Genomic DNA, 18384 nt, shown 5'->3' with positions numbered 1-18384 from the left:
GAGCGTTGCGTTTTACCGCATAGCTTTGAGCTCAATTAACAAGCGACCATCAATAGATCTCTGATTTATGGCTTCCTATCAGCAGGGGCATGTTCTTCCACATGCACTCGGCGCAACACATTAGAAGCTATGTGATAACTGTACAGCTTGTTGGCGACATAGAAGCTTCTGGTATTAGGTCTGATTCGTGCTGGCCTCATGTTTGTCTCGGCAAGTACTATAAGACCCCACTCGCTACTTGTATCCGAATCATCCACCCTCCCTGCAGAGTTCTCATTACTGTATCCATAGCACTACAACTCATCGAGGTAAGCGAACCTTCGAGCTCCGCAGCCTATAGTCAGTTAATCTCGGTCTACTACTAGTAGGTCGCACCGCACGTAGACGGAGAACACGTTAGCGCGCAGCCCTTCTCAGTGTCAATCCCCCCCCTCTTTTTTGTTGGCGCAGCATGTACCCAGATGCTGCTCAAGGCCTAGGTGCTATTCTAGGCGTAGTAGGTGCTCTTGCAGACTCGGACTCAGGTGGTACTCCGAATCCCCACCCACATATCCCTGTTCCAGGACCCGTCCCGGCCTCACTTCTTATTATATCTTTGGGATACAAACTCTGGGTAACAAGAAGGGAGCTAGCCACAACGTCACAATCACTTAATACGGCGAGACACAATATTGAAGTAGAAAAACGAGCCAGTGGTGCTGCAAAAAGAACAGCAGAAAATGCACAGAGGCGTCAGGAGGAAGCTGAACGGGCGAGGTCCGCAACAGAGCGTCGGTGGTTTGAAGGAGTTCGCCCCGAGTGCCGTCCGTCGAAGGAGGATATTGTTCGGATGAAGGCAGCTTATCATTACAGCCCAGACTTCCTCCACATCGCTGTCGTTGGCTCTTCTGGAGGCGGAAAGTCATCCTTTATTAATGCCGTCCGGGGCCTGTCCAACAATGACCCCATCGCCGCTCCTACGGGGATTGTTGAAACTACCGATGCGGTCACGAGATACACTGATCCATGCCAAGACTCCAAGATCTTTTGGTATGACGTTCCCGGTGCGGGCACTCCGAATATGCCTGACTGGCAGTACTTCAATAACTTGGGCCTCTACATCTTCGACTGCATCATTGTGCTAATCGACAATCGTTTCTCGGACTCAGACCTCGCAATTCTCCAGGCTTGCGAGCAGTTCACCAACATTGAGGTGTTCATTGTTCGCTCCAAGTCAGACCAGCACATCAACAACATGGTGTTGGACAGGATGCCACGAGGGTTCGACCCTTTTCATGCTGATGACGAGTCACGCTCTCGTTTCCAGCAGGTCAAATCAGAAATTCGGAGAGAGTTCATCGACAAAACGTACCAGAATGTGCAAACGAACCTTGAGAGCAACAATATCCCTCCCAAGAGAGTTTACATTGTTTGCAAGGACGCTGTGCATGCGATATGGAATAACTCGCCTTCACCCATGGCAATTGACGAGGAAGAGCTTCAAAATGATGTTGCAGAATATGTGCGTAGGCGTCTGCATAGGAATGTTCAAAATTAGGTCAGATCGTCTCGCTCGATCGTCTGTTACGCAGCATGTTATCCCGATTCCCTTTGATCTTTGTTGGTTTTTTTTATTTTTTTATTTTCTCGTCAGACTGCACACCTGTGGATGTGGGTGCATGTGATATCACATTCTCCGAACGTATTCTTTGACCGATTCAGATTCCTGTCTACTACATGTACCATATCGTAGCGGCGTACCAGTATCCAATCAACTCGCTATCGTATGCGAATAAGGGCCGAACTCATGTTACCCAGGCTCTGAGGAAGTCAGCCAATCAACATGTAAGGATGGCGCTCATCCCTGGACCTTTCATTGCACCCTGGAGCCGGGTATGAAATGATAAAGTGATACAGCATGTTAATAATACAAGTAATAAGTGTTCTACGGGAGGGGGACTCAATCATCGACATCCCACTTCGGAATCGGCAACCTAGGAGGCAGTTTCTGCCATCCAGTGGCTGCCTCAGCAACGGCAGGAACATCCTTTACGATCATCGACTGCCCCGGTTCGTAGCTGCATGAAGCACTCAAGCTACTAGCGATGGACTCTCGCGAGTCAGCTGCACGAACTCGGATTTCTACCTCGATAGCATCTGGTTGTGAATGCTGAGCAGAGCGTTGCTTGTCTGGTCGCAAGGAGTTCTTCAGAGCATCGATAGAAAAGGATGGGGACAAAGGAGAAGGGGCCGGTGAAGACCCTGATGAGCCAAAGAATCTCCTAGCTGGACTCTGTCGAAAACCGTCACTCAAAGTAAGATTTTCTATGCAAAACGATACGTACCTTTGGACTGTACTGGACACTCGGCCTATTCTTGGGAAATGGCGTGCACTTCACCTTTAAACGCAAACGGTTTAGGCGACGGATCTCGTTTGGAGCCGAATCGAGCATTTGTTTTTCCGGTAAGAGATTCGTTGCTGAGAGCAGTGAGTGTGTGATCATCTTCTGAGTTGGAGGCATCGTTGGTGGCACTCGACTCGGCGCAAACGTCTCCAAAGGATGAGAAGTCAGGAGGAAGGTGCAAGCTTACGTGCGGGGGTGCGGTAGATTTAGGCTGGATAGTAGACAACTTGTCAGCGAAGAGGAGAGAGGGCCAGAGAGGAATGCTCACCATTGAGCTGTAGAGGGTTTAGCAGTGAGGAGCCTAATGAAGTTCTGCACATTTATTATACTCCCCATGTCGTCCATCCGTGGCTGGCTGTGGACTGTGCACGTACCTAACTAGCCACGAAATCCATAAAACACAATAGTCGTCCCCTTGGCAAATCTAGCAGCATCGCGTCAAAGGGACTCAAGCAAAGCAACTCAAAGGCGGAATAGAGACGCGTAATAAACAAACATAAACAATCGATTGGCGCAGAACTTACATGGAATTCAACAGTCAGGGGACCCAAACCGTCCTCGCGATGCCGAGTCCAGCCTTGTTCACCTTTTTATCGAAGCTGTTCTCAAAATTGCCACTTGGGGGCCCATAGAAGCAGTCAGGATTCAGGATGGAATGTTCAAATCTCCAATATCACTGCCGCAAAGTAAGCACAATCGTCAAATTACACTTCATTCTCGTCTCATCCATACTTGCTTCTCAAATAGACCGTCAATGTCATACGAACATGTCTTGGCCCGAAAGCTGTGCTCAAGGGTGAGGCTAATAAACGATGGAAACATGATTCTCTTTGAATTGATGTTACATACCTTGCAGCAGACAGCATGATCGAACCAGTTGTACTACGAACGAAGAATGCGGCGATGTGTTATCATCCCAGGTGTCTTCTCAGTTCTTGAAATCATATTATTTTCTAATCATCCCGTAGCGAGAAAAATCCTTAGGTAGTCACTTTTTTAGCACAGATGCGACATCCACCCTGCTGTGGAGTTCTTCTGGTGACCTACACATCATGAATATGAGCACCCGCTATGAAAATAGATGTCTTCACACCCCTGCGCATTAAGAGGCGTTTCCTCCCGTATTCCGCTCGCTCTGCTGAGTACCTACTTCTTACTCAGCAGGTTCGTTGCATAGTCGTCTGAACCATTGGTCAACATTGTCGTTTACATAAGAAAAGTCCAGCAAGATACCCGTTCTTGTTTTAATTGATCGAAATGAATACTTATCGTCGCACGAAGCCAGGTAGAAAAGGAAATTTAATCCGGAGGCCTTTGAATGAATCAAACTTTAGGTGGTTGTGAATTTGCACAGTAATTTGAAGCGACATGACGGTGATGATGCAGAAGGTAGTGCCCAATGATCAGGTCTTCAATGTCTGCTTTGAAGGGTATGGTGTATAGGTGTATACAGCTACATGGTAACAACGCAGGTTTGATCATTAAAGCACAAACGAATACCAGTCAGAAATACCTGGTCTTAGAATATAGCTAGAGTATTTCTATGGTGCCTACGTCCACATTGTCGATGGAAGTAATGTCTTCGATTCGTGCAACGATGTTACGGTCCGACGCGATCCTCTTGTATTCTCCGATATGCTGCTGGGATAGCAAAAATGCGTCGAAAGGCTGTTCCAGGCGAGCCATCAACCAAAACGCTTGTGAGCCAGACTCCTCTTCAACAGGCGAACCGCCGGGTAACTTGTCAGCGTCATCTATCGGAGACCCGGGCTCGGTGCAATCTCCCATGCTGTCCGTATTGCCTGTGAATTCAGGCTGCTCTGGAAAGTCAGGTACCCCGAGGAGATAACGATCCCATGGACAGACAAGTAAGAATGTCTGCCGAATGGGTTTTGCCCGCGAGAACTGAACTAGGGTCTCTTCAGTGGTGATCAGCAGGTCATGAAGCCCGTCTGCCTTGATTTCATGTGTGACGGAAGTCTCTTGGGCTAGGCCGCGCCTCCGTCTGACTTCCGTGACACGGAATAAAATGCAAGGCAGATGAAGTCTGCAGTTTGCGAAGCGAGGAGCTCTCAGCTGTTCAAGCCAGTCATAAAATTTCAATGCGAGATCTCTAGGTACGGTTTGGCGGAGCGAAGAGACCTGCGTGTGAATATGATCTTCGGATAACGATGGAAGGGTGCGTGGAGAAGTGGTGTAAGAGATAATATGGTCCGGAAGACAGCTATTGAACTCGGAAGGTTGTCCGATCCAGTCAAGGACAGTGATGTCGCCCGACCGAGCCACGATCTCCTGCAGGAGCCGCCCGAGCGCGTTCTGCTTCTTTTCACCATAAATGACAGGTAGGGTGATGCCAAAGATGCCAAATAATCAGTACGCAATGTCTTCCTGCAAAGTTGTGACGCGCTTCGATGCCTATTGCAGTTTCTCTCGGGCGCCGCTCATACTTGGACGGAAGGAGATCAGGGTCCGTGCATCTATGCCTGTCGCATCCTCCAACTCCTTCATGATTGTAGAGGACTCTTTGTGGTTGGGAGTGCGATCACCGAGATATATCGACCAATCCTTCTGATAAAAGATAACAGCTTTCGGAGCGACAAATTCTTGAAAGGTCCATCCTCGCTCATTCCAAACACTTCTCGCCAGTGCACTGGGCTGGGATGAAGTAGGGACATCGCATAGGTAGACGGTGGTAAGCGCTGAGTGGCGGTACCAAACGAACATAGAGTTGGTCGATTCTTGAAGTTCGGTATTGCTATTCTTGTCAATGCAGCATGTATCCATCCATGCCCAGCAATATCCAGCATCACGAGCGATTTTGCAGAATGACTGGAGTTTTACGATGCTTTCAACCCGTACACGACCTTGTCCTGGATGTCGTGAAGTAGCATCTCCGTCTCTTCCCACCTGTGTGATAGCAGGACGCGGCGGAAGTACCTCGCCACCGTGTCTTTGATGTGTTCCGTTTGGAAATCTGAATGCTTCGTTGTGGATGAAAGAAGTTCCTTGTACTCTGAACTCATTTTAAAGGAGTTTATCTGTGCCGCTCGGTTGCACAAGAGACCCGTGGACGTGTTAAGCAGACGAAGCGGGGCATTTTCGAGTTCAATCCAAACGGCTTTTCGAATAGTACCTTCTGCCTCGGATGGAGACATACTGCAGATGCAGGTCTGCGAAACAGGATAAGCATCTTCGAATTGATGGATGGATATCTTAGGACTTACTTCGTATCTGCGCTTCGGGAGTATTGTCCAACTTGTCCAACATGATTGTGAAGGCCTCGATAGCTTCGTCGTGACGTTGCATGCCACGCAGCGCTGTATGTGTCAACTGGTATCCAACGTGAGATGAAGGATTGAGTTCGGTAACCTATGCATCGCCGAAGTCAACATAGGCTACGAAAACATAGACGCTATCGCACCTTCTGTGCGTCGAGGAGCGCATCCTTCCATAGCATTTTACCTAACTTTGCCTTGCTGCGACTTGCAAAGACGGAATCGGATGTAGAATCCAGGTCGATCGCCGCCGAGTATAGGTCAGTAGCCCTGTCATACTTGCTTGCAGGGAGGGCAGCATCTCCATCGGCAAGACAGAGCGTGCTGCATTCTTGCTTAAAAACTGAGTGAAATGCCGGTAAGGATTGTAGCCTGCGCGACACCACGAACTCCAGACTTGCCATTGGACCAGTTAAGGCAGTCAGCCTTTGTATATTCATCACTCCAATCCATAATGTGTTGGTATGACCTCACGGCAGATATAAGGTCACCTGCCAAACGGAGTGCATCGCACTGTTTCTGGTGTGTAGTAAAGCACAAAGATTTGAGGTCCCAGACGAAGAGCTGAACAAGGGACTCAGTTATGAAAAGCATTTTACATGTATATTAACGTACCACCACCAAGTCCTCGTACATAAAATGAATAGGTGATCTCCATGATAGATGGCTGAACTGGAGAGTGGTGGTGAAGTGGTCAGCGGCTTCACCGTGGCGTGCGCCATCCAAAGCTGTTATTCCGAGTTGAACACGTAGATATGTCTAATATGTGAGGTTGCAAGGGACCAGTTAGTGTTGATGACCCTGTGTGGCTGCATGATACTTACTTCCACAATATGACATGCGCGAGTGTCGGCATTCGGATAACCAGCAGTGAGTTCTTTGAGGAGCAGGTTTGCCTCGTCATGTTGATCTGCATTGAAGAGGGCGATGGCCTAAAACACATGATGAAGCGGAGAGTATGCGAGACAAATGTGAGTCACACCTTGATCAAGAGCAGAAAATGAATGGTTTCTGAATCTTGACCCGTGTACATGAATGCAACATCAAATGCTGCCCTCGCATGCTGGATGTATCCTTTTCCGCAGAGGGCGATGCCCTTGGAGATATAGCCTGTCAATGAGGGCTGAATGCTGATGGACTATCTCACCATCGAGTTAGCCTTTTGTAAGGGGGTCATGATGGGTCGGTGAATCTCACCTTGATTGCATCCCGGAGAGCACGATCCCAGTCGTGTTTTCGCGCCATAACAAATGATCGATGAGCGTAGGAAGTATGGTCGTTTGCATTGGTGCTGAAATCTTTTGTGAGTAGTCCTTCAGCGGTAGATAGGTCTCCGTCTATGCATGCATCGCGGACTGTCCTGATGACTAGGATCTACACGAAACATGCTCGAATTGTAGTATATGAGCCAAGGACGAGAACATGCCTTTGGATGAAAACCCTGAGGTGCTCACTCCGAGATCATTCCACTGCAATGTCCATTGAGGATGTGGCTGCTGTTCACGGAGAAAGTGACACATGTCACTGAAAATGAGTATTTGAAGATGGCAATGGTTCGTCGATCTGAGAGTCGCCAGATATGGACGTGGTTGTTATCAGATGCGGAGGCGACAAGTGTGCCAGCAGGATTCACGGCAATGGCTTTGATAGAATCAGTATGGTTCATCCAGGGATCACCGACCTGCTGCCAGGTTGTTGTATCCCATTCGCGTATGGTAGGATTATTGCCGGCTGTGAGAAGGCGTGTGTCATCAGGTGTCCATGCGAGTGACGAGTTGACCGTCTGACCAATCTGACCCTGGAAGGATGCAACGCATTCTCTCGTGCTCGGATCATAAATTTGGACATTACGATCTTCTCTGATGGCAAGAAGTTCACCAGATGGCGAATACCGAACACAGATGACCAAACCACTACACTTTATTGGATCTCCTTGTTGCTCCCAGGCTTTGGTATTCCACAATTTCGTTGTTTTGTCCCATGAACCAGTGGCCAGCACTGTTCCATCGGGAGAAAAATCCAGCGACTTGGTCCAGTTAGGGCGGGCTCTGACGGGTTGGGTGAGCGGTTCGCCAGTTTCTCCGTGCCAGACGATGACCTCTCCATTCTCATCACCACTTGCTATCAATTGGCCATCTCGTGATACAGCCAATGCCCACACCCAGTGGCAATGCCCCTCCATCTTCTTCAACACAACACCTGTCTTCAAGTCCGACATACAAAGTGTCCTGTCGAATGAGCCTGTAGTAATTATCCGTCGTTTATCGGGGAAAACTGCGACTGCCGTTACGATTTCTTTATAGACTTTGAACTCTCGCAGGGGTGTAGTGATTGGAATGAGCTTCGGGATTTTACTGGAGATTGATAGCGTCGAGGTGGATTTTGGAGGGATTGTGGGTCTTTTGCTCTCAGCTGCAGAGGTGTGTGTATTAAACGTTCTATGTTGCTTCACTGTCTTCCTCGTTTATATAGACGCCCAGGACATGAGGCTGTTCGCTTCCATCACTGTCATGGCAAGAATGCACCCTATTGCCATACCCGGCGGCCGTCCTCGATCCCAGCGCCTCAGTGCATACATATGTCCGGTTCTTCTCTTAAAAGCTTTCAGAACGTATCCCATGGCATCCAATCGAGCAGTCGGTGTTTCCCGGCGCTCGAACCTGACTATCTATCCTACATGAGTGCATGAATATCGTTGTTTTTCGTGTCGAGCGACTACTCCAGCATATCACCATGTCACTCCTTCAAACACAAGCATATAGCTTATTTCAATATCTCATCGACTCCAAAGATCTGCTCACGCACCGGACGCAGCCAAATGCTCTCTTCCAGTATCTCAAACTCATCGCCAACTCTGTGACGGAGAAACACTTTACTTCCAGTGCTCTGCTCGTGATTTATCTCTGCTTTGAGCTTCGCTCACTCCCGGCCCAACTGGTTTCAGCTCTGTCATTCTCCAATCCCCTCCCAAGTTCATCGTCATTGGAATTCCGCACCACGCAAGTACCAGTGCAACATGCTCGCTTACATCAGTGAGTCCCCCCACCGCAGATGCTACCGAGCCCTGCATTCAAGAGACTGTCATCGTGGGCATTTGGGAATGCCATCTGCCATGGAATCAATAGTCCCTATACCTGGACCGCCGAGAGACCAAGTGAGGTACACACTGGTCCTTTCACCATGTGCCAGGCACTGCGTGATCGATCTTTGATTGACTGATAATTGAATGTCGTGTACTATCTCCGTGAATGAGAATTAATGGTCTGGCTGTAGATCGACGGGGCCTCCTCAAACCCTATCAGCACCCACATCACATTTTCGCCTACAGCTACGGCTCTGTTCTGGCAATGTTGTAATGAGTTAACTCACAGCCCAGTCCTTGGGCCGTTTGGTATTGAGGTGCCTCGCTAACTTCACCTAAGCAGTTCAACAGTGACTCAGACTTCGAAGTCGACGGCCACCTCCATGTTTTCAGTCTGGAACGTGTAGCTTCCTGGGTAAATTCCTATGGACTTCAACTTTAGACTATGTAGTGGGAGTAAGTATCTGATCCAATTCCACTTTGACCGTCTGTACAGTGGTTCCGCAATGGGTAGCATACTTTTAACCGATCACATTGCAGGGAGAAACTGCGGGATCATTGACCTGTGCATGTACCGACTAGCCACTGAGGCCACAAACCACAGTGGTTGTCCCCTCTCCACAGTGCATGCAAATTAAGCATGACAGTAGGACGGCTAGGTGGTAGCTAACTTGAGTGAAAGCTTGGTGATTGTGGGCGTCATAAAACTTTCGGATGTCTGTTAGCAAAGGCAATGAAAACAAAATTTGTCTGATGTACCTTTTGAGCATCTAAGGTCACTGGTGAATCTCCACTAGTCTTCGAGGACTGCGAGTAAATACTAGTTAGATGCTGGTGAGACGTGCACGGGCCACATCATATCAAAAAAATTCTCAAATTTTGTACGAACAATATCACAAACACATTAAATTTGAGATATTCCCAGCTAGTAATTTAGATCACGAATGTCGGGATGAGACTGGGGCGGGAAGTGTTGGGGTATAAGAAAAAGTCAAGACATGGGTGCAAGAGCGTAGATCATGTACGGTTACTGCGGTGGTGGCGTGGTAGAAGGGTGCAGTAGACTGTTCACTGATATGGTAACATAGGCAGGGGGAAGCACGACGGTGATGAGCACATCAATAGATGACTATGTATGGTTCGCGAATCCTTATCCTCTCCAATCTCAGGTAGTAGATATCGAAACTTACCAACCTGAAAGATGAGCCGAGCCGAGACGCTGAGAGACAACCACAACAGCTATCAAACAAATGTTAGAACGTACGAGAATACACATATGCCAGTGTAGGCTATACCTATCACGAACAGACGACTCGACGAGCACAAAACCAAGAAAGGAGAGAGCGAAACATGCAAATACTACTGAACTACAAAGAAGGAAAATAAATCCAAAGTTACAGAGCTCATGACAGAATTAAGTCAGGATAAGGCCAAGGTGGAACAGGAAGCACATAACACACGATACCCTCTTCGGTATAACCCAACTTAGCAACAGCGTTGCTCGCCTCCGACGCGGATGTGGTGTAAAAGTGGTCGGTACCACTGGAGCTGTAGAGGCGATACAAGGCAACGCTTCCGCATATGTTTGTGTTATAGACATATGCAGAAATCTCCTCGTAATCGTAACCAAGGCTTTTAGCGCTCTGCACCTCAGAATATGAAGTGGTGTAAAAATGGTCAATGACTTTGGGGTTGTACATGCGATATAATGGGACAGTGGAAGGCCGACGGTCTGGGGGGAGATACCATGGAAAGACATATGCAGCAACTCCCTCGCCGCTGTACCCAAGGAAGAAGACGGCATTGTTTGTCTCACTGGCATTAGTGGTATAAAAGTGATCCACATATTTTGGCTGGTAAGCTCTCAGAAAATCAACTGCAAGTCTTGAGTCGAGGCACCCTGCTGAAGGGACGTCTCCGAGTTTGACCTGTTGCGAATTAAGATGTCAACATCAAATGGTCATAATTTGAACATACCTGGGGAGTTGAGGTCAAGGCTCTTGTAAAAGCGACAAATAGAGCAAAGAAAGGGATTGAGCCTGAGGCTTTCATTGCGGTTAATTAGCTGAACATACACTGGGGATAAAGGCAACGTATTTATACTCAAAGATGCTGAGGCTCAGGGTAAGTAATGGTCCGATGTCCGAGCCTCATCAGTGTAGTGCTGCCGCAGTTCGGTCCAGAACCTAGGTTCGAACCCGAACCTTTGCGGACCAGACCTATGGTTCGGTCACAGGTCCAGACTTTCTGTTGGACCGAATCCCTTGGTAAGTTCGGGGTTCGGTGTGTCGTCGATAAATCCGGACCGGTTCGAACCTGCTGACTCTTGCGATTTTCGAAGTCAAAGCCTCATGTTTTTGGCGAGGCTTTCTGTTTAAGTATCGTCCTTGCCCTTCTGTTCACCGTCTGTGGACTGGTGAGGTAAGTAGCTCAAGGCCAATATATACAACTTGGGAACGTTGAGCGCTCAGAAGGCCATATACAACGATATGTAGTTAGTATGATTGGACGGGAACCTTGAGTGCTAGCACTGACCCCTGAAATATACGTCACAGTAAGCTCTGGAGCAGGCCCCATGATGCATAGTATCGGATCTGATCATATGGACTCCATCAGTCTTGTACCCTTCCATCACGTCCAGCATCGTCCCTGCACGGAGATGCCAAATTACCTGTTTGGTTCGGAAATGACCGAATAAGGTCCATTGGTGAGTGGGTCTAGGGTCTCAATGTGCTAAAGGCCGCGAGACTTGAGGTCAGAAGCTTATGCTCCCTACCCCCCACTAGCCCTCCCCCAACCGTAAACTACCCTGCTGGTGGGTCATGATTACTGGATACAACTGGCCGGTTGTTGAACGCAATTGCAGTTGTGCGACAGAGCCTGTACTCCAACTAGGTAGTGATGCATCGGGCCCAGCTTGGCCTGAAAGCCAAGGCTCGGACCTGGGCCTGGCTCGGGCTTGGCTCAGGCCTGGGCCGGGACTTGTGACTCTTGTCAGTAGGGAGCTGCATGAGCATACCCCTAGGTATCAGAGGCCACATACGCACTCATACAGAGTTTACCCGTGAGTACTGTATACAAATAATCAATTTATTAGATACAGAAACAATGAAAAAACTGCATCTACATTATCGGTTATGAGTGCAAATGAACACAATGAATAGCACGATGAACGAGTGCGAACGAGCACGGACAAATGAACACAACGGAACAAGTGCAGACAAGCCAAGGCGAGTGAAGACAAGCCCAGTCAAAATGTGTGCAGATGAATGCAGACAAGTCAAGGGGAGTGAAAACGAGTGCAGGCAAGTCCAGACGAATGAAGTCAAGCCAAGTCAAGTCAAAACGAGTGCAGACAAGTACAGACGCATGCAGGTGAGTCTAGATGAGTCCAGACAAGTGCAGGCATTGAAGTGCAGGCAAAATAACTCACCAGTGGCGCACATCATGATGGAATGTGCCGCCAGCGTTTCCAAACTGGGAAGCCTGGGCCAACTCACAGGCCAGGCCCAATGCATCACTACAACTAGGCATATGCATCAGACTTACTACTAGAATTATCCTAAACAGAACGAGAAGGTCGGCGTGATCAGGTTAGTGTGGTAGCTCCCTGATGAGAACTTTCGCAGGTTCGAAACCACTGCCCTCCCCGCCACCCTGGCATTCCTCAAGTTGCCCCTATAGCTAGCATAACCTTATCCTAGGAGAAGGGTGACTGCAGCGGGTGCTAAGACTGTGGTTTACCATGCAACGCTCTGCTGTACACTCCCCGGGCTTGGGTTTTGCTTATCCAAGCCAGTTGCCAGTCTCTTGTACATTTTAGGGCTCCATGAAAAACTACGCTCGAGGTGTCTGTCATGTTTTTAACTCAGACCTATCCTCAGAGGGTCTGCCAACCAGTCTGGAAAATGGTTGTGCCTAGTCCTCAGCAGAACTCACATGAAAGAGGGTGGCAGAACCTGGTTGTTTTGCAAAACTATAGGCAGGCTATGTATTATAATACTAGTCTAATGCATGTACAACGTTCCTAATGATGACTCTATCAATGTTGCCTCGTCTCATCCATCATGCACCCTCACCATTGTAATCAGCCACCTCAACCTCATCTAGTATAGCCTGTGGTATTACTGAAACTTGTCAAAAACAAAAGTACTCAAGCACTTCAACTTCGTTAATATGAATTCTTCAGTCTTTTTCAACTCCTTGAGAGCTGCAAATTCAGCAGCAATATCGTTGGGTGAGATACTCTCTGGACCAGTGAGCAAATAATCTGCATCGCGAGGCTCGGTCGAGGGTTTGGAACTTTGCATCTCTTGATGGGAATGATGGCGGCAGTAGGACTTCCAGAAGCAGATTGAGGATTCAAAACAGCCGAAGTAAGGAGAGCATTCGAATCAGGCCTCAGGGCACAGGTTGCCTGTCTTTTCCATCACAAGCAGGCATGCTGGGCGCAGAGGAGCAGTTACGTTGTTACAGCGCTTGATAAGATCATTGGTTCGGTAGATTGTCATCACGACCCTGGATTGGAGTACCTGATGGGTGATCAGTGTCCCCGCAATGTTCACATCTCCAGTAGTAGTGATTCGGGTTGTTGTCAACTCGTTCCAAGCGCTCAAAATTGTCATTGATCAGCGATGCGAGGGGGCACCTTCCAGCATGCACCATTTACTTTAAGGACGTCGATTTTCGCACCCCCGAACCTGGAACCGGATATAGGTTAATAAAATACAGCATATTTATAATGTAAGTAATAAGTATTCTGCAGGAGGGGGACTCAATCATCGACATCCCACTTCGGAATTGGCAACCTAGGAGGCAGTTTCCTCCATCCAGTGGAGGCCACAGCAACGGCAGGAACATCCTTTACGATCATCGACTGCCCCGGTTTGTAGCTGCATGAAGCACTCAAGCTACTAGCGATGGACTCTCACGAGTCAGCTGCACGAACTCGGGTTTCTGCCTCAATAGCATCTGGTTGTGAATGCTGAGCAGAGTGTCGCTTGTCTGGTCGCAGGGAGTTCTTTAGAGCATCGATAGAAAAGGATGGGGACAAAGGAGAAGGGGCCGGTGACCCTGATGAGCCAAAGAATCTCCTAGCCGGACTCTATCGGAAACTGTCACTAAGAGTAGGATTGTATATACAAAACGATGCGCACCTTTGGACTGTACTGGACACTCGGCCTATTCTTGGGAAATGGTGTGCACTTCACCTTTAAATGTAAACGGTTTAGGCGATGGATCTCGTTTGGAGCTGAATCAAGCATTTGTTCTTTGGTGAGGGATACATCGCCGAAAGAAGTGAGTGTGTGATCGTCTTCTGAGTTGGAGGTATCATTGGTGGCACTCAACTCAATGCAAACGTCTCCAAAGGATGAGAGGTCAGGAAGAAGGTGCAAGCTTATGTGCGGGTGTGCAGTAGATTTTGGCTAGACAACTTGTCAGCGAAGAGGAGAGAGGAACATAGAGGAATGCTCACCATTGAATTGTAGAAGGCTTAGCAGTGAGAAGCCTGACAACGTTTTGCATATTTATACTGCCCATGTCGTCCGTCCACTGCTAGTGGACTGTGCAGGTATGACTAGCCACAAAATCCACAAAACACAATAGATGTCCCCTCGGCAAATCCAGCAGCATCACGTCAAACAGTCAAAGGAAGGCTCGGGCAAAGCAACACAAAAGCGGATTAAAAGGGCATAAACAAATATAAACAATTGATATGGTATACAGTCCATCCGGGATCTCTAGAACTTTTCAAAAATAAAATACATACTGCTACAATATTTCTAGGGTCCTAATGTCCATCATATTGTGAACAGAAGCAGTGTCTTTGACTTGTGCAATGATATCACAATCTGATGCAATCCTCTTGTATTCTCCGCCGCGCTGCTGTGCAAGCAAAAATGCACCAAATGGTTGTCGAAGGTGGATGACCAATCGCAATGCTTGTGAGCAACACTCCAAATCAATCCGCTCCTGTTTTGCAGAACGACATGAGTGATTTAATGGAGATCTAGGATCAGACAAATCAACTGTGTCATCATCGAAGGCAGGCTGCTCTCCAAAGTCAGACAGCTCGAGAAGACGACAGTCCCATGGACGGACAAGCAAGAATGTCTGTCGAGTAGGCCTTGCCCATGTGAATTGAACCAGTGTCTCTTCAGTGGTGGTCAACAGGTCATGAAGCCCATCCGCCTTTACTCCGTACATGTTACGCTCAGCATTCATAAGAACAGCTAAATGGTCACAAAGAGTCTAAAGCATACACCTATGTACAAGTCATGCGAGTTAAGCAGTATATTGCAGGCCCTGGTCTGCGTAGGTCAAGTTAAAGAATACAAGCATAAGAGATAGAGTATATATAGAGGGATTAAAGCGGAGCTTTAATAAATGAATCAGAGTTGGAAAGTAAATAGCGAATCAGAAAAGAGAATAAAGAATCGTATGATGGAACATTATAGAATGTCTGAGAATGATTAGTTAATCGTGAATAAGTGAAGAGGTGAAAGGAAAAAGTGAGACTGTAACAGTACGTGGATTGAGCTGCTTGGGCTAGATCCTGCCTCCGTCTGACTTCTGTGACACGATGCACTATGCAAGGCAGATGCAGTCTGCAGTTCGCGAAGCGAGCAGCGCTCACATTGTCAAGCCGGTCATAAAAACTTGAAGCCAATTCTACAGCCACAGTATGTTGCAGCGAAGAGACGGCAGTCTGAATCTGGTCTTCAGACAAAAGTGGGAGGGCGCATGGAGGAGCTGCGTATGATGAAATGTCGGCTGGGAGACAACTGTTGAACGTGGATGGTTGTCCGACCCAGTCGAGGGCTGTAATGTCCCCCGATCGAGCCACGATCTCCTGCAGGAGCCGCCCGAGTGCATTTTCCTTATTCTCGCCGTAAAGGATAGGTAGTTGGATGCCGAAGATACCAAACAGTGAGTACGCAATATCTTCCGCCACAGAAGTGACACGCGTAGACGCCCATTTGAGTTTCTCTCGAGCGTCTCTCATCCCCTGTTGGAAGGCAACGAGGGCGCGAGCATCTACGCCCGTCGCACCCTCCAGCTCATGCATAATCTCGACTGACTCCTTGTGGTTGTGAGAGTCATTGTCGAGATATAGAGTCCAATCTTGTTGGTAGAAGAGAATGACTTTAGGAGCCAGGAATTCTGGGACGGTCCACCCTCGGGTGTTCCAAGCACTCCTTGTTAGCGCGCCAGACTTGGACGAAGGCGGAACATCAGAGAGGTAGACGATCGTAAGCGCTGCATGGTAGTACTAGGCAAATATGAAGTTGAGCGATTTTTGGAGTTCGACATTGTTGTTCTGGTCGATGCAGCACGAATCAACCCACGCCCAGTGAAACCCTGCCTGGTGCGCTTTCTTGCAGAATAACTGCAATTTTCTGAGACCGCCGGTTGCCTCCAGCTGGAACACGGCCTTGTCCTTGATGTCACGCAGCAACGGCTCCTTTCCTTCCCATCTATGTGATAACATGACACATCCGAAGTATTTCGCCACTACATCTGTGATGATCTCCCTTGGGAGGTCTGCGTGCTTCATAATCGATAGCAGAAGCTGCTTGTACTTTGTGGTCGTTTTAAAAGCGCTTATCTGTGTTTCTCGATCACATAGAAGCCCAGTGGTGGTGTCGAACAGACGAAGCGGGGCGGTGTCAAGCTGAACATTTATGACCTTTTGAATGACATCATCTGCTTCGGAGGGACTGGCATACTGTTCACGCAGCTCTAAGGAAAGAGTTGAGCATCTAGACAATGTGTTGCTCACTGAGGCTCACTTCGTATCTGCATATCGTGAGCATTGTCCAATTTGGCGAGCATCACTTTGAAGGCCTCGATAGCTTCATTGTAGCGTTGTGCGCCATGAAGCGCTGTATGCTTCAACCGGTATCCAATATGCGACGAAGGGTTCAACTCGATTACCTATGTGTGGTCAAAGTGAGCGTTGGCTAGGAAGTTATTTGAATAGATGACATCGTACCTTTTGCGCATCGAGAAGTACGTCCTCCCACAGTGATTTTTCCGAGTTGGCCATATCGCGGTTTGCAAAGACTCGAGCCTTGACATTCAAAGATATGCTATATGACATGACGAAGGGGCAGAAAAATAACAGTAAAATACCTTTGATTCAGGCCAAGCATCCTTGGGCACTGCCCACCCCGATATCATCCTGTCGGAACCTCCGCTGAGGATGTGCTTGCCATCCACGGAGAAAGTGACGCATCCTACCCAGCTTGAGTGCTGGAAGATGGCGATGGTTCGCCGATCTGAGAGTCGTCAGAGACGAATATGCCTGTCATAAGATGCAGACGCGACGAGTATGCCAGCGGGATGAATGGAAATGGAGGAGATATCTGAAGTGTGGCCCCTCCAGGGATCACCGACCTGCTTCCAGGTCACTGTATCCCACTCCCGTATGGTCGGATCTTTTTGATCTCCTGCTGTGAGAAGGCGTGTGCCATCGAGCGTCCACGCGAGTGAAAAGTTGTATGGAATCTGGCCCTTGAAGTCTGCGACGCGTTCCCTCGTGTTTGAATTATAAATTTGGATGTCGTTGTATGTTGCAATCGCGAGAAGCTCGCCGGACGGCGAATACTGAACGCAGCGGACGCAATTTCTACGTTCGATTGGATTTCCTTGTAGCTGCCATGTCATCGTGGACCATAGCTTGGTCGTCTTGTCTTCTGAACCACTGGCCAGTATTGTTCCATCGGGAGAAAAGTCCAACGCGTAGATCCGATTAGAGTGGGCTTTGGTGGATTGGGTAAGAGATTCGCCAGTTTCCCCGTGCCAAATGATGAACACTCTTCTTTGATCACCGCTTGCTATCAACTGCCCATCTCGTGATACCGCCAATGTCGTCACCTTATCGCGATGCCCCTCCATCTTCTTCAACATGGCACCTGTCTTCAAGTCCCACAAACAAAGCGTCTTGTCAAACGAACCTGTCACCATACGTCGACCATCAGGGAAAACTGCTACAGCGCGTATGGCTTTTGTATGATCTTTGAACACTCGAAGGGGTGTGGTGTTTGAGATGAGCTGAGGCATTTCACTGGAGGTTGACGGTTTCGAGTACGGCCGAGGCGGACTGGGGAGAGTACTAAATAGTCTCCCCTAGTCAGATCTATCGAAGGACTGTGGGTGTGTACAGGTGCGAGTACCGCATAGACGCTCAGCTACTAATTAATCATGAAGGCTGTTCGTTAAATTTCACACACCAGTGTGCTTTGTACGATGAAGGATCTTGCGTCGAGATATATCACAGCTTAACTCTGCACCAGAGGGCACAGCGCATGAAAAAGTGCATGGCATTGCTCGTTGGAGTTCCTGTGCAATGAAATGGCAGCTAAGTACCCTCCAAAGTGCTTTTCATTGAGAGCGGGCTCCTACATATCATAGACGACGGAGCAGCTTGGAAGAAAATGTTCGCAGATGCTCATATGATCAATTCCCTGCTCATCACACAAAACCAGGCCGCCGATGACGACACTACCACCATTTCTGAGCCCCGCGGACATTATTGTCTGCTTCCGAACATCATCCCGGTCGAGCGACAAAAAACCGTGTCACGTTGATTTAGCAGTGTTTTAAGCACACGAAATCCCACAGTCTATCAAATTCTTTA

General features: G+C 48.3%; 4 protein-coding genes across 4 annotated transcripts; 1 reads left to right on the top strand and 3 right to left on the bottom strand.

The window, feature by feature from the left end:
- Positions 1 to 829: 829 nt before the first annotated feature.
- BJ212DRAFT_1282772 (interferon-inducible GTPase-domain-containing protein) lies at positions 830 to 1537 on the top strand (the record flags this gene model as incomplete). The annotated part of the gene is made up of 1 exon (XM_041331703.1): positions 830 to 1537. The coding sequence occupies one exon, from the start codon at positions 830 to 832 to the stop codon at positions 1535 to 1537; it is 708 nt and encodes a 235-aa protein (XP_041187685.1).
- A 402-nt stretch (positions 1538 to 1939) lies between these two features.
- BJ212DRAFT_1303700 (uncharacterized protein) lies at positions 1940 to 2501 on the bottom strand (the record flags this gene model as incomplete). Its single annotated transcript, XM_041333458.1, has 2 exons — positions 1940 to 2272; positions 2325 to 2501. 2 exons carry the CDS (start codon positions 2499 to 2501, stop codon positions 1940 to 1942), a joined length of 510 nt encoding a protein of 169 aa, XP_041187684.1.
- Positions 2502 to 9976: 7475 nt separating this feature from the next.
- Positions 9977 to 10947, bottom strand: BJ212DRAFT_784925 (uncharacterized protein). Its single transcript, XM_041344069.1, has 2 exons — positions 10719 to 10947; positions 9977 to 10669 (listed from the first exon to the last, which is right to left on the bottom strand). Exons 1-2 carry the CDS (start codon positions 10791 to 10793, stop codon positions 10145 to 10147), a joined length of 600 nt encoding a protein of 199 aa, XP_041187683.1. The 5' UTR covers positions 10794 to 10947; the 3' UTR covers positions 9977 to 10144.
- Positions 10948 to 15290: 4343 nt separating this feature from the next.
- BJ212DRAFT_1538536 (uncharacterized protein) lies at positions 15291 to 16989 on the bottom strand (the record flags this gene model as incomplete). The annotated part of the gene is made up of 5 exons (XM_041341827.1): positions 16738 to 16989; positions 16535 to 16679; positions 16054 to 16484; positions 15379 to 16014; positions 15291 to 15329 (listed from the first exon to the last, which is right to left on the bottom strand). The coding sequence occupies exons 1-5, from the start codon at positions 16843 to 16845 to the stop codon at positions 15291 to 15293; spliced, it is 1359 nt and encodes a 452-aa protein (XP_041187682.1). The 5' UTR covers positions 16846 to 16989.
- Positions 16990 to 18384: the final 1395 nt, after the last annotated feature.

Source organism: Suillus subaureus (assembly GCF_016647635.1).
Source record: "Suillus subaureus strain MN1 chromosome Unknown BJ212scaffold_47, whole genome shotgun sequence".
Lineage (NCBI taxonomy): Eukaryota > Fungi > Basidiomycota > Agaricomycetes > Boletales > Suillaceae > Suillus > Suillus subaureus.
This window is presented reverse-complemented; position numbering and strand designations above follow the sequence as displayed.

Bases quoted from the DNA above. Each gene is read 5' to 3' on its own strand.
- BJ212DRAFT_784925 (XM_041344069.1), bottom strand. From the start codon at position 10,793: ATGAAAGCCTCAGGCTCAATCCCTTTCTTTGCTCTATTTGTCGCTTTT. The intron at 10,670-10,718 runs GTATGTTCAAAT...AATTCGCAACAG, and splicing joins CCTTGACCTCAACTCCCCAG to GTCAAACTCGGAGACGTCCC.